Raw genomic sequence first — 13192 nt, forward strand, 5'->3', positions numbered from 1 at the left:
CATATTCACAGAGTAGTTAATGATTTGTGAGGGTGTATCTTTGGGGGGAGGTCACACAGGGGTCTGTCCTGAGTCCAGTGCAATTCAATATGTTCATTAATGACATGGTAATGGAGTGGAGAGGAAGCTTGTAAAATTTGCATATGATACCAAGCTGGGAGGGGTTGCCAGCACTTGAGAGGACAGGGTTAGAATTCAAAATGACCTTGAATATGAGAGAATTGGTCTGAAATAAAAAAGATGAAATTCAATAAAGACACACACAAAATACCTCATCTAGGAAGGAAAAATTGAACACACAATTACAAACTGGGCGTAACTGGATAGGAGGTAGGCCTGCTGAAAAGGATCCGGGGGCTATCATGAATCAGAAATTGAATGTGAGTCGATAATGTGATGCAGTTACAAAAAGGGCTAAAATCATTCTGGGGTGAATTAACAGGTTTATTGTACGTAAGACACAGAAGGTAATTGTCCTGCTGTACTTGGCCCTGGAAAGATGTGGACAGATTGGAGAGAGCTCAGAGGAGAGTAACAAAAATGATCAAAGGTTTAGAGAACTTGATCTAGGAAGAAAGGTTAAAAATCTGGGCATATTGAGCCTTGAGAAAAGAAGACTGAGGGGGGACCTGGTAACAGTCTTCAGATCTGCTAAGGGCTGTTCTAAAGAGGACAGTGATCCATTGTTCTCTGTGTCCAGTGGAGGTAGGATAAGAAGCAATGGGCTTAATCTGCAGCAAGGGAGATTTAAGTCAGAAGTCAGGAAAAACCTTCTAACTCACAGGATAGTTAAGCTCTGGAACGGGCTTCCAGGGGAGGTTGTGGAATCCCCTCACTGGAGGTTTTTAAAACCAGGCTGGACAAACCCATCAGGGCTGGTCTTGGTTTGCTTGGCCCTGTCTCAGCGCTGGGGAATAGACCTGAAGACCTCTCCAAGTCCCTCCATTTCTGCGGTAGGACAGCAGGTCAGGTGAACAGGAAGTGCGGATAGCAGTGGCACCTTGTTCTGGGCAGCTCCTTACCCACACTGTAATGTTCATGCTGTCGGAGGGCTTTGTGCTGAATGTGGTATTTGAAGGGCTCGTGGTGGTCATCCGTCATCGGTGGGGGTGGTTTTTGATGGTGGTTAGCAGTGGGAACAGGGACAATCCCAGCTGTCTACAATTTGGCTGTTAAATATTCTTTTTTCTTGAGGTTCATTGGAAGTCTGTGCTGGGAGGTGACTCTTGGTGATCTCGTGGTGATGCCTCCATGGTTTGCTGAACCCACCTGAGCGCTTGGCTCTTCCACAGTGCAAAGGCTGTGATTCTAATCCCCGTGATCCCAGTGCAAATCCAGTGTCGCTCCTTCCACTTCAGTGGAATGAGTCCGGGTGTCTGCTGGCATCAATGAGATCAAGATCTGGCCCTCAATTTTTAAGGCAGCCATGCAGGGAAGGGAAGGAGGGGGATTCGGGGAAGGCTTGTGTCTGCGTTAACGTGGGATCTTTCTTTTCTTTGCAGCTTTCCTGATAGAGAGGAATGCCAAGCCCCTGAGCCGGTGCCTATTGTCCCACCCCCTCTGCCTCCTGTCCTTCCCCCTCTGAAACCACAACAAGAGAGCCCCCCGGAACTGCCTTCCAGACCAGTCGATCTCCTCCTGCCGGAGTTCGGTGAGTGTGTGTCAGGGTTAACCTGCCCCTTCTCGAGCTTTGCATTAGTGCAGTGAACTGGGCTTCCCTAAATAACCTTTGGGCCTTGTGCTGTTTGTCCCTCCGTCCGTCCATCCCATTCATTGCAGCAGCATCCCAGTTTTGCCTGGGTTGACCCTGGGGAATTTCGCGGGTTGCAAGATCAGGTTTTGGGTGCCAGGAATCCTGACAACGTCACGGGACTCGACAATGGCTCTTACACCACGTAGTGATGGTTCTGAAGCAGGCCTCTCCTAGCATCTCTCAGTGCAGCGCCAGGGTTTAGCTGGCCTAAAATCACGTAGAGGATTTTATCCCAGGAGATAGGCGAAAAAGAGGGCCAGCAAAACAACGTGTTGTCAGGAGAGCAGACGAGAGGAAAGGGAGTCATTTTTATTATCATCTGCTGAATTATCCCAGAGCATCCAGCAGTTGGATTCAGCTTTGCTGTCTGTCTGAGAATTAAGCATTGCTCCTCACAGCTTCCATCAGGGGCTTCTGTGACCCAAGAACCAGGTAGTGCCGACTGTTGGAGGGGCACAGAGGGGCTGCTGAGAGTTACAGGAATCTCCTGGGCCTGGCCTGTATGTTCTAGTTCAGGTGTAGGCAACCTATGGTACATGTGCCGAAGGCGGCACGCGAGCTGATTTTCAGTGGCACTCACACTGCCCGGGTCCTGGCCACTGGTCCGGGGGGCTCTGCATTTTAATTTAATTTTAAATGAAGCTTCTTAAACATTTTAAAAACCTTATTTACTTTACATACAACAATATTTTAGTTATATATTATAGACTTACAGAAAGAGACCTTCTAAAAACGTCAAAATGTCTGACTGGCACGCGAAACCTTAAATTAGAGTGAATAAATGAAGACTCGGCACAGCATGTCTGAAAGGTTGCTGACCCTTGTCCTAGTTCAACAAAGAATGTCATGACGTCTCAGATAAAAGCCGAGGTCACCCTGGTCATCAGTGTCATGGAGAAATGCCAGTAAGGATGTTATGCAAGGGGTTAGGTATCTATACTGAAAATTGTGTTCCTAAGGTCTGTGCCTGGGGAAAGGTGAAAAGCAGGTTTTCTGTAAGGGAAGAAATGTTTATCTATCCAGTTGTTTATGTGTAACTTCAGGATTGTGTCGTTCACAATGGGCCTGCTGCTGCCGGTCTGAACCAAATGCTAGTGAAGGATTGTAAAAACTTCAGAGAGAGACAAGTAATAGGAAAAAGTAAACAGGAGTGGGGGTGGATTCTATCTTAAAATGCACATCAGATGTTTGCTGTAGTATATTTGGGGGACAAAGAAGGCACCTTGTCATTCTTCACTTAGGAAGTGAACAGCCAGCGAGTTGGCTTCATGAAAGAGGAAGTCGCAGCCAGACTTCACTGAAAATGCTGGAGAAAACTGTGGTTGAGATAAGCTTCTTTAGAGAGGAGGGTAACCTGTTAGTTAAGTTTAGTTTCTAGAAAACGTGTTATGATTTTGTTTGGGATGAAACAATTTGTTTCCACTGTCCCTACTCACAATCCCTTGAATCTCTGAATAAATGCGTTCTGGTTTTCCCTCTGCATCTAGCTCAGGGCTGTGGTGTGGAGTGAAGTGCTGGTTCCAGGTGGAATCTGACAAGCTGGCATGTCCTGTTCCTTTGGGAACAGCCCACCTGGTAATTCTGTGAGTGTCCAGTGAGAAGAGGCTGGGTACTGCAGGGAACGCTCCGAGGCCACGGGCGTTGGCATGTGCCTGCAGGCATGGCTTGTGCTGCCAGAGGCTGGTGGTTTCAGGGAGCTGACCCACGGCAGGCATAACGAGGTGCCTTTGCACTAAGGGCAAGTGATGGTGAGGTGCCTCACGTCCCTGGGTACCCCGGCAGAGCATCACAGCTACTTTAGACTAGGAGAGTGGAGCAATTTCATCCGCAGCTGCTGAGCAAAGCTGGATGAGATAGACAAGCCTGGGGACCAATCAGCAAGAGGCATTGACAGCTTTGCTGCTGCCTTGCATACCTGCCATCCAGGGCTGCCCTACAGACCAGGGTCAGGCCCACAGGTAACCTGAGCAGAGGGAAAGCTGGAGTGGGAACCAGCAGCAAAGGGGTTAAATCTCAAAGTAAAGGGGAAGAAATACTGCTCATGTCTAGAGCACGGGACTAGAACGCAGGACTTCTGGGTTCTATTCCCTGCTGTGCCACTGACTCACTATGTGACCTTGGGCAACTCTCTCAACTTCTCTGGGCCTCAGTTTTCTCCTATGTAAAATGGGGGTTGTGATACTTCCCTTCCTCTCTAGGGCCACATCAGCCCTTAGTTCATGAAGCTGAATGAGGCCTAATTAGTTAAACTCTCTGCAAATTAGTTACATTCTATAGTATCATTAAACTCACAGGCCTGCCTCTCACCAGCTGTGTAGCGTTACGGGTATGCCAGAGGCAGTTTAGTTTTTACTGCTTTGGAAACCCTCTGGCAACTCCAGAGGAGACAGGTCTCAGCTGTGGGGCCTAGAAAGGGGCTTCTTTATTGAGGCTGCTGGACACATCCAGGTCTTCTGGCTCCCTCTGGCTCCCAGACTGACAGACGGAGGAGATGCTGCCCCGTGTGGCTGCACAGCGTCTCCCTACATCCTGGCCTGGACTTAGCAGTCATGGAAGCAATGGCTCAGAATGCTGCATGCTGCAGAGGAAATATGGCAGCCGTTGTAACTGGGTATCGGTGCCTCTTCTGCATTGCCGAAGGAACAACAATGGAGGAAACTGGTCGTAGTTCTCTCCTGAAACCTGGTGTCCCAACAAACTCCTGCCCTAGGAGAAGAGGCAGCTGTCTCTGTGGGCATATAACTGAGACATTCTATTTCCATATCACTGTCACCCAGAGTGCTTTATAGTCTGCCTGTACTGGGATCGCTCACCAAGCACTGAAATGCAGCCACCTCTGGGCTGGGAAGCATCAGCCACTCTGCGATAGCGGCGTGGGTAGCAGCGTAGGATAGCCATGTGCATATGTACCTAGGACCCCGGGCAAGATTGTGCCTGGGTGACTAGCCTGTGCCAGCGGCCATGCCCCAGCGGCTACCCTGCTGTATTTATCTCTGTCAAAGCTGCAGTCACACCTCACATTGCTCTGTAGACTCAACTGAGGAGGGGTAATTAAGGGGGGGGTTCCTCCTATGAAACCGCAAGGGAGGTTGGAGCCACTGCACGCTGTGGAATTTGGCATGTGTGCCCCGCTTGTGCAAAGACAGCCACGGGCTCTTTCAGAATGGCAAGTGGTCAGAGCCTTGTTTTTACAGCTCATTTGTTCGAATGCTCGAGTCTAAACAGTGCTTCCTGCTTTGGGTGTTCCAACAAGAAATAACTCAGGGGGCTAGCTCCCAGCCTCGAGCATCCCAAGGTCCCAGGAGAAATTCTCCTCCTTCAGAGGCTGGGGTACTGGGAGACACAAGGCCTGGCTGTTTTACCGAGGGACAGATTTGATACTGTAATAACCTCATATGTAGTTAGCTTTGCCAGAAAGCAGCCACACCTGCCTCTAGAATCCGGGTGACCACATAGCAGTGTTTAACGCTGGCAGTTAGCACCCTGGTTCCCATAGCTCTCGTTCTTTATAAAGGTTAAATAAATGGCCCATTTGTTTTTCTTTCCTGGCTCTTACCTCCCTCCTGTTTCTGAATAGAGCCTTTGATTCATTGCTTTGGACAATTAGTGCTGGCACTCAGGGGCTGCACCCACTTGCGATTTGTCCCTGCAGCGCCAGTCCTGTCTTCAACGCTCCATCAAACACTAGCTCAGCATATTAGCAAAGAAAAAACTCCTTTCAAAATTACTCTAGAAACATAAACTCCTCTGGAGAAAAACGAAAAAAAGGAGCCAACAGGATGTACCACTACCCTTTCTCATGGTCTCGTCCTTCCATAACCTTGCCTCCGTGACGACTGTCTGTCATTCCTCCTCTGTGCTCTGTCTAATTTAGAGTTCAATCCTGCAGTCCTCAGACAAAATGCCCATTGATTTCCGGTTCAGGCTCTTAGGAGAGGGATTCAAATGATGCGTTAATGGGAGTGTTGGACGTAAGACACAGGAGGTCAATCTACTCGGCACTGGTGAGGCCCCAGCTCGAGAACTGTGTCCAGTTCTGGGTGCCACACCTTAGGGAGGATGAGGACAAATTGGAGAGAGTAGAGAGGAGATCAATAAAAATGATGAAAGGTTTAGAAAACCTGACCTGTGAGGAAAGGTTAAAAATACTGGGCACGTTTAGTTTTGAGAAAAGAAAACTGAGGGGGACCTGAGAACAGTCTTCAAATCTGTTAAGGGCTGTTCTAAAGAGACGTGGATCAATTGTTCTCCATGTCCACTGAAAGTAGGACAAGAAGCAATGGGCTTAATTTGCAGCAAGGGAGATTTAAGGAAAGCTTTCTAACTCACAGGACAGTTAAGATCTAGAACAGGCTTCCGAGGGAGGTTGTAGAATCCCCTCACTGGATGTTTGTAAGACCAGGCTGGATAAACCCCTGGTCAGGGTTGCTCTGGGTTTATATGGTCCTGCCTCGGCGCAGGGGGCTGGAAATGGTAACCTCTTGAGGTCCCTCCAGCCTGACACTTCTGTGACCTTGTGATGTGTAAAGCCCCTGGATGCTGTGGGAATCAGAGGGGAAATGAGTGCAGCACTGCTCGACAGCAAAGAGCAGAGAGTGCTGGATGACAGCTGTTGCACGGTGTGACCTTCAGAAGCCGTTCACAGAAAGCCTTTTCCCAACCCTAGTGTCGTTCATGGAAGGGTCTCGGCATGCTTGGCAAAATTAGCCTCATTTTACAGATGGGGAAATTGAGGCACAGAGAGAAGTGCTATGGGCAGGGTCATCCAGGGGGTGTGTAGCAGAGCCCAAACCACCTGACCCAAGTGCCCTCCCGCCAGACAATGTTGCCTCTTGCTGTGAGAGCTGTGTTGCTGCCTGGCTGGGTGCAGGAACAGGCACTGGAAAGTGGTTGACAGGAGCACAGCAATCTTGGGGTGCGTGCTCCCTGAACCCCCTTTTGAATGAACAGTGTTTCTCAGCCTCCCTTTGTGTCTCTTCACAGACGACTCTGATTATGAAGAACCCCCGTGGGAGGAGGAATTGGCAGCTGCTTCAGGAGAAATGAGTGACAAGGTTGGCTCATAATACAGCACAGAGTGTCTGGGCTTTTCGGCTCTCTCAGTGGGTTGGTCTGTCTGTCTGTCCTGTCTTCCATTTTAAAAGACAAGAAGAGGGAAAACAGCCCCAATGTTGTTTGGAAAGGAGAGGTGGGGTGGAAAAATCAGATGATCCCATTAACTTTATACCGTGGCATTCATTCTAAAGGATCAGAGAGTGTCCAGCGCTTGGACACTCACTGCTGAAATGCAACCAACTCTGGTGTGGAACGCAGCAGTTGTTAACAGCACACAGCAACGCTGCACAATTCTTTGGGGCAGGAAGCGAAGAATGCTGCATCTAATTGAAACTGTAGCGGGATTTGAGGGAGGCAGATTTGTTACCCAATTTTGTCTGTGGCACAGGGGATAATGCCTGTCTAACCCTCCTGCATTGACGGGGTGAGTTAGGACTTGAAGGGACTTAGGTTGCTGTTGGGACAGGAGAGCAGAAATGCTGCTTTTAGGGGCGACCCTAGAGAGCATGAGGCCCAGCTCTACCTTTGATGGCCACAGCTGATTCACAGAGACACGTTTCAATTCTGTCTGTTCTAATGCCAGCCCCATGGGCTCTCGAGTTGCAAATCAGAGGCAGTGCTGAGGGGTGCCAGGCTCCCAGAGCTGGTGACAGTAAGAGGAGCCTAAACACCTCTGAGGATCCTTGCCAAGTCCCTGAATAAATGCACCCTCGATTCAGTGTGAGCTGCCTCTGGTGTAGTGACCATCAGTTTGTAGTGGGGGTGTGTGGACATTTGTGCTGAGCTGGGCTGCTTGTGTGCATGTGTGTCTGTGTCTATGCATGCTCCTCTCCGCCACAGAGGAAATGCAGAACTTTTCACCAAAGCCCAACGCAGCAATTTGGATTTCTATAAATGAAGTGCCCACAGCCAACCCCTACCTCCAGCTGCACTTCCCTGTACTGTGAGGGCAGTGCATGCTCTTCTGAGGCTGGGGAGAGGTGTGGGGCGGGGCAGAAAAGCTAGGACCTTGGAGGGGGGCTATCAGTTACAGGCACTGGCCTTTCCTTTCTGGGAGCTTGGGTTCAGGAATGATGTGCTGTGAGTTTGGTCTCCAGCTAGATCCATCTCCTCCTGTAATCACAGTCTAGCACGACTGGCCGCCTCTGTCCAAGAGAGGCCCAGGGCCGGAATAGCAGGGGGCGCTGCAAGTCGGGATTGGTGAGTATTGGCAAAGCTGAGTGGGGACCCAGGACTGGCATAGCAAAGGGGCTGCAGGTCAGGAGTGAGGGGCATCCGCAAAGCTGTGTGGGATAAGCTTGTACATCCTCTGCCTCTAGCAGGCCTGGCTTTTTCTGAGCCCCAGATTCACGCCAATGAAGGAAGTAAACCTGAGTCACTCCTGGAGGCGACGTGTGAACCCATGGCGTGCACTGTCTCACTCTCTGAGTGTATCCTGGCCATGCTGAGGGGTGTGTCTGTGGAGCTGGCTGGGAGGGGTGTGTCTGTGCAAATATGCCGGGGTGGGGTGGGGTATGTGCTCACAATGGCCCCATCTCTTCCCTGTCCCTCCCCCTTTGGGCTGGGTAGTCCCCCAGGGGACTCAGCCTCACCCATCAGCTAGACCTCTGGCATTTCCCAGAGCTGATCAGTTTCTCTTTGCTGCTCTGCTCTGACACGTGGTGTGTCTACACTGCCATTCTGGGCGTGGGCGCAGCGTGTGTAGACGTACTTGAGCTCGCGTCACTTTAGCCAACTCACCTACAATGGCAGTAAAGCCGCGGCAGCACAGGCTTCAGCATGGGCGCACAAGCCTGCTTGGAGGAACCCAGGGTAATGATGCAGGCGGCGGGCCGGTGCTGCAGCGGCGTCGCTGCGGTTGGGACGTGAGTTAGCGAGATGCTCATGCAAGCACAGGTCTGTCTGCATGAGCAGCAACGTGGGCAGAGCATTCAGGGGTGCGGGACTGCTTCATCCTGGCCAGCCCCACCGACAGCAGGAAACTAGAAACAGAAAGGGCTGCTCCGCGTCAACTTCCCTGTCTCTGTCTCTGCAGGATGATGCCGAGATCATGAGGGGGCGGCTGCGCTCGGAGCGCATCAACAGCCTGTTCAGCGAGGACGAGCTCATTGAAGACTATTACGACCAGCCAGCTGCCAAGTAGGGACCCCTCCTCCTGCTCTTGCTCCTCTGTGTGTGCATGTGTTCTTCCCCCTTCTGTGCTTCCCCTGCTGTGGTGAATTATGGAGCCAGCGAGGGACCGGTCAGGCGGCTGACAGCCGCCTCGGAAGGGAGGCAGTCCCGAGCATTACACAATCAGGCCCTAGGAGATCTAGCCTGGGCCGGCAGATCCTTGGCTACTTAAAAGCATCTTGTTTCTCACGCGAGCTTGTTATCCGCATTACTTTGGGCCAGACGCTGCTCTGAGTGACGCTGGTGTAAATCTGGAGCCACTCCTCTGAAGGGAGTGGCGCAACTCTGAATTTACCCTGGCATCGCTGAGAGCAGGATCTGGCCCTTTGCATTTGATTTTACCCAAAGAACCCAGCCTGGCTTCGGCCTGTCCTACCGCAGGGATCACCATGGTGTCCGCTGCTGTGCAGGTCTCTGCAGACTCCCCTAAGCCTGAGCAGCTCAGAGCCAGTCACCCTCCCCTCTCCACACATCCCTCCCTCCCAGGCAGGCTCAGGCTGCTGGCCGCCCATTCAGCAGATCTGACCACAGGGGCAGCAGAAGCCCTGGCTGGTGTTCGAAGAGAGCCTCCCTGCACCCTGAAACCTGCAAACAGCTAAGTGCTGCATGCTGTGTGCTGTTCTCTTGTCCTGCCTCCCGGCCCAGGCCAGGCCCTGGGGGCACTAGCAAACTGGAGAGGCCTGGATGGTCGGGCTGCCTCCTTGTGGAGTCTCTGCTGTGTGTGGCCTGCAGCAGAGAGGTGGGGGCGAGGATTGGGCTCGGCCTGTGGGGGTGCTGAGCACTGCAGGAGAAGGGGGGGGGTATGCAAGTCTCCGGTGATGGTGGGAGGAGATTGAATGTAGGAGCCCTGGGAGCGGATGGGAGCCAGAAGGAGGGGGAAGGGGAAGCCTGTTGCACGGCTGGGATCTTTTCTAGAGGTGTCTCTGCTAGTACTGGCACCAGCCAAGAGAGACCAAAACAGGTTGCTTGTCCTTGCTGCCGAACTTGTTAGCAATCCTGTTCTCTTTAATTTGATTCCATTTAATTCACTTTGGAAGTGAATTCAGCTAAACTGAATTAAAGTCACTTTAATTCTTTAAAATCACTTTAATTCAGAGTAAGAGCACTCGCAGGCGGATTTAATGCTGTTTAACCAATCCGCTTTAAATTCACACCTTTGGTTAATTTGAATTAACTTTCCTGAGGCCACATCTACACTACAAACATATGTTGACTCAAGATACATCAGCATACAGCCACTGCAGTCAGTACATTGTTTGTGTGTGTGCATACTTGGCTCCTTGTTTTACTGGAATATGTACTTTGAGTGCTTGTATCGATGCAGAGTGTGGTGCACTATGGGTAGGTATCCCACTTGCAACTTGCCACCATCCAGTGCTCTGTATTTTGGGAAGTTTTGACAATGCATGATGGGATTGAAATGAGTTGCACAGTGGTGACTGGGAGCATGGGGTCACGGAGTCCCCGGCGATGCTCTGGAACTACTCCCCACAAAGCCGGTCGGGACTCTGGGGAGCCTCCTCTCCCTTGGAGCATTCAGCATATGCCCCTCCGTGTGCTTCACACAGGGAGCCCGCCCCGATGGGGTCCTGGGGAAGCCAGAGGGTCCTGCACCCCCACTTCACACTTAGACGTGACTCTTAGCCAGCCAGCAAAACAGATTTCTTTAGATGACAGAAACACGGTCCATAATGTCTTACTGGTACAGACAACAGAACCCCCTTTAGTTAGGGGCCCCCAGGGAGGTCTCAGCCGCATTGGGAAGCCGAAGCCCCATCAGGGCGTCCCTCTCCATTTCCCAGCCAGCTTCAAACTGAAAACTCCCCCCCAGCCTCTTACTCAGCCTCCCCCGGCTCCTCCCCCAGCCTTTGTGTCCTTTGTTCAGTGTCCCGGGCAGAGGTGTCACCTGGCCTTCAGCCCCCTTCCTGGGTTCTCAGGTTACATGCTCAGTTATGCTCCCTTCCCCCAGGCAGACTGTCCCAGTACACCTTCCCAGGTCAATACTCCCCACTCAGCATTCACATAACACAGCAAGAACATTCCCACTTTGTCACACATGGGGTCAACTTCCCAGTTTGCAACTGTCTCCAACCCATAATGGCATCTGTATCTCATAATTTTTGCACCTTTCTGCAAAACCCCAAAAACCTGCACAGCCCTTCTTGCTGTCTGCCATCTCGACAAAAGCAAGGAGCCTGCAGAGCTCTGCACTATTGTCATGAGCGTTGCAAGCATGGAGCGCACGATCCTGGAGGGTATATAGAGCTGCAAGAAGAACCAAACGAGTGGGGAACATGACGATTTCTTGGACGACAGATAGCTGTGGCACATAATGAGAATCAATTCAAGGTTGTTGGGGGTGTTCCTGGAGCAGCTGCAGGTGGTGGAGCGCTGCGTCTGCGTCTGGGAAGCAGGCCCTGACTGGTGGGATCTCATTGTAATGCGGGTTTGGGATGACAAGCAGTGCCTGCTGAACTTTCAGATGCACAAAGTTACATTCCCAGATCTCTGTGCCAAGGTCACCCCCACCTGCTAGCGCAGGAGCACCAAAATAAGAGCTGCATTGACAGCGGAGAAGCGAATGGTGATTGCACTGTGGGAACTTGCAATACCAGATTGCTACTAGTCAGTCAGGAATCAATTTGGAGTTGGGAAATCCACCATGGAGACCGTTGTCATGCAAATGTGCAGGGCCATTATATGCCTCCTGCCACACAGGACTCTGACTCTGGACAATGTGCAGGACATAGTGGATGGCCTTGCACCTAAGGATCCTGAACTGTGGTGGAGCGATAGAGGGCACGCATATTCCTATTTTGGGACCAGACCACCTTGCCACTGACTAGATGAACACAAAGGGCTACTTTCCCGTGATTATGCAAGTGCTGGTAGATCACCAGGGAAGCTTCACTGATGTCTGTGTTGGACAACCAGGGAAGGTGACGCTCGCATTTTTAGGAACACAGGCCTGTTCAGAAAGCTACAAGCGGGGCCATTCTTTGCCATCCGGTGGATTACCACTGAGAATGTTGAAAAGTCAATGGTGATCCTGGGGGACCCAGCTTACTCCTTGCTCTTTTGGCTCATGAAGCTGTACACCGGCCACCTCGATAGCACCCAGGAATGATTCAGCTACCAGCTCAACAGGTGCAGAAAGACAGTCAAATGTGCTTTTGGTTGTTTGAAGGGTCACTGGTGTTGTTTAATCACAAGATTGGACCTCAGTGAGAAAAAGATCCCAATGGTTCTAGCTGCCTGCTGTGTCCTGCATAATATCTGTGAAGCAAAGCGGGAAAAGTTTCCATCAGGGTAGAGGGCAGAGATGGAGCAGCTGTCTGCTGACTTTGAACAGCCAGATACAAGGACTATTAGAAGAGCACAGAGTGGAGATATGTGACTCAGGGAGGCTTTGAAAGACCATTTTAACAGTGAGCCAGAGCAGTGTGTGTTGTAGTAGTGTGTTCTGCCTGGCCCTGCCTGACAGGAATCCTACAGCGATTGCTGTATACGTAGGAATATAACATTGTCAGTGCACCTGTTAATTTTGTTTGTGACTGATCCTATGAGTTGTGCAGAGCACTCGGAAGCATTTGTTGTGAACTAATAAAGATGAATTATCTTCCAAAGAATGGAATTTTATTCTGTAACAAAATCAGTGCAAAAAAAGGACAATTTTAAAACAAATAAATTTAAAACTTAATAAAATCAGAGAACAGAACGTACGAAGGGGAAACCATGGCCTTCACAGGTCAGTGTATCTGAAGCTGTGATTGTCTTTAATGTCCTCCCTGACATGTCCTTCGTAATGTGCTTGTTGCAAGAAAAAAGCCATGAACAACAGGCACCTCTCTACATAGCATTCGTACCTACAAAAGACCTTTGACACAGTTAGTAGAAATGGTCTATACTGTCTATACAATTTTTAATGCTGTTAAAAATTGGCTGTCCACAAAAAGTGCTTTCCCTATGTAAAGAGTTCCAGGAGGGAATGAAGGCAACTATCCAGGATGAAAATGAGCCATCATCTGAGTTTAGCATTGATACTGGCATGAAGCAAGGCTGCGTCTTAGTGCCAACTGGCTTTGGCATCTTCTCTATTCTTCTTAAGTATGCTTTTGGAAATGATCTAATACTAATTGAATTGAGGATGGATGGCAGCTTGTTCAACATCAGACGATTCCAGAACAGAAGGTATGTCACCCAGGTTGCTAT

The 13192-nt window shown here is 50.4% G+C and overlaps 1 protein-coding gene across 11 annotated transcripts in view; it reads left to right on the plus strand.

Annotated features, from left to right (window-relative positions):
- The window catches only part of ARAP1 (ArfGAP with RhoGAP domain, ankyrin repeat and PH domain 1), a 195015-nt gene that overhangs the window by 90301 nt on the left and 91522 nt on the right, over positions 1 to 13192 (plus strand). For all 11 annotated transcript variants that reach the window (XM_030556485.1, XM_030556495.1, XM_030556476.1 and 8 more), the window contains 3 exons: positions 1503 to 1651; positions 6737 to 6807; positions 8844 to 8947. In XM_030556485.1, coding sequence (XP_030412345.1) covers positions 1503 to 1651; positions 6737 to 6807; positions 8844 to 8947 — 324 coding nt within the window. The remainder of the gene's footprint in view (positions 1 to 1502; positions 1652 to 6736; positions 6808 to 8843; positions 8948 to 13192) is intronic.

Source organism: Gopherus evgoodei, chromosome 1 (assembly GCF_007399415.2).
Source record: "Gopherus evgoodei ecotype Sinaloan lineage chromosome 1, rGopEvg1_v1.p, whole genome shotgun sequence".
Taxonomy (NCBI): Eukaryota; Metazoa; Chordata; order Testudines; family Testudinidae; genus Gopherus; species Gopherus evgoodei.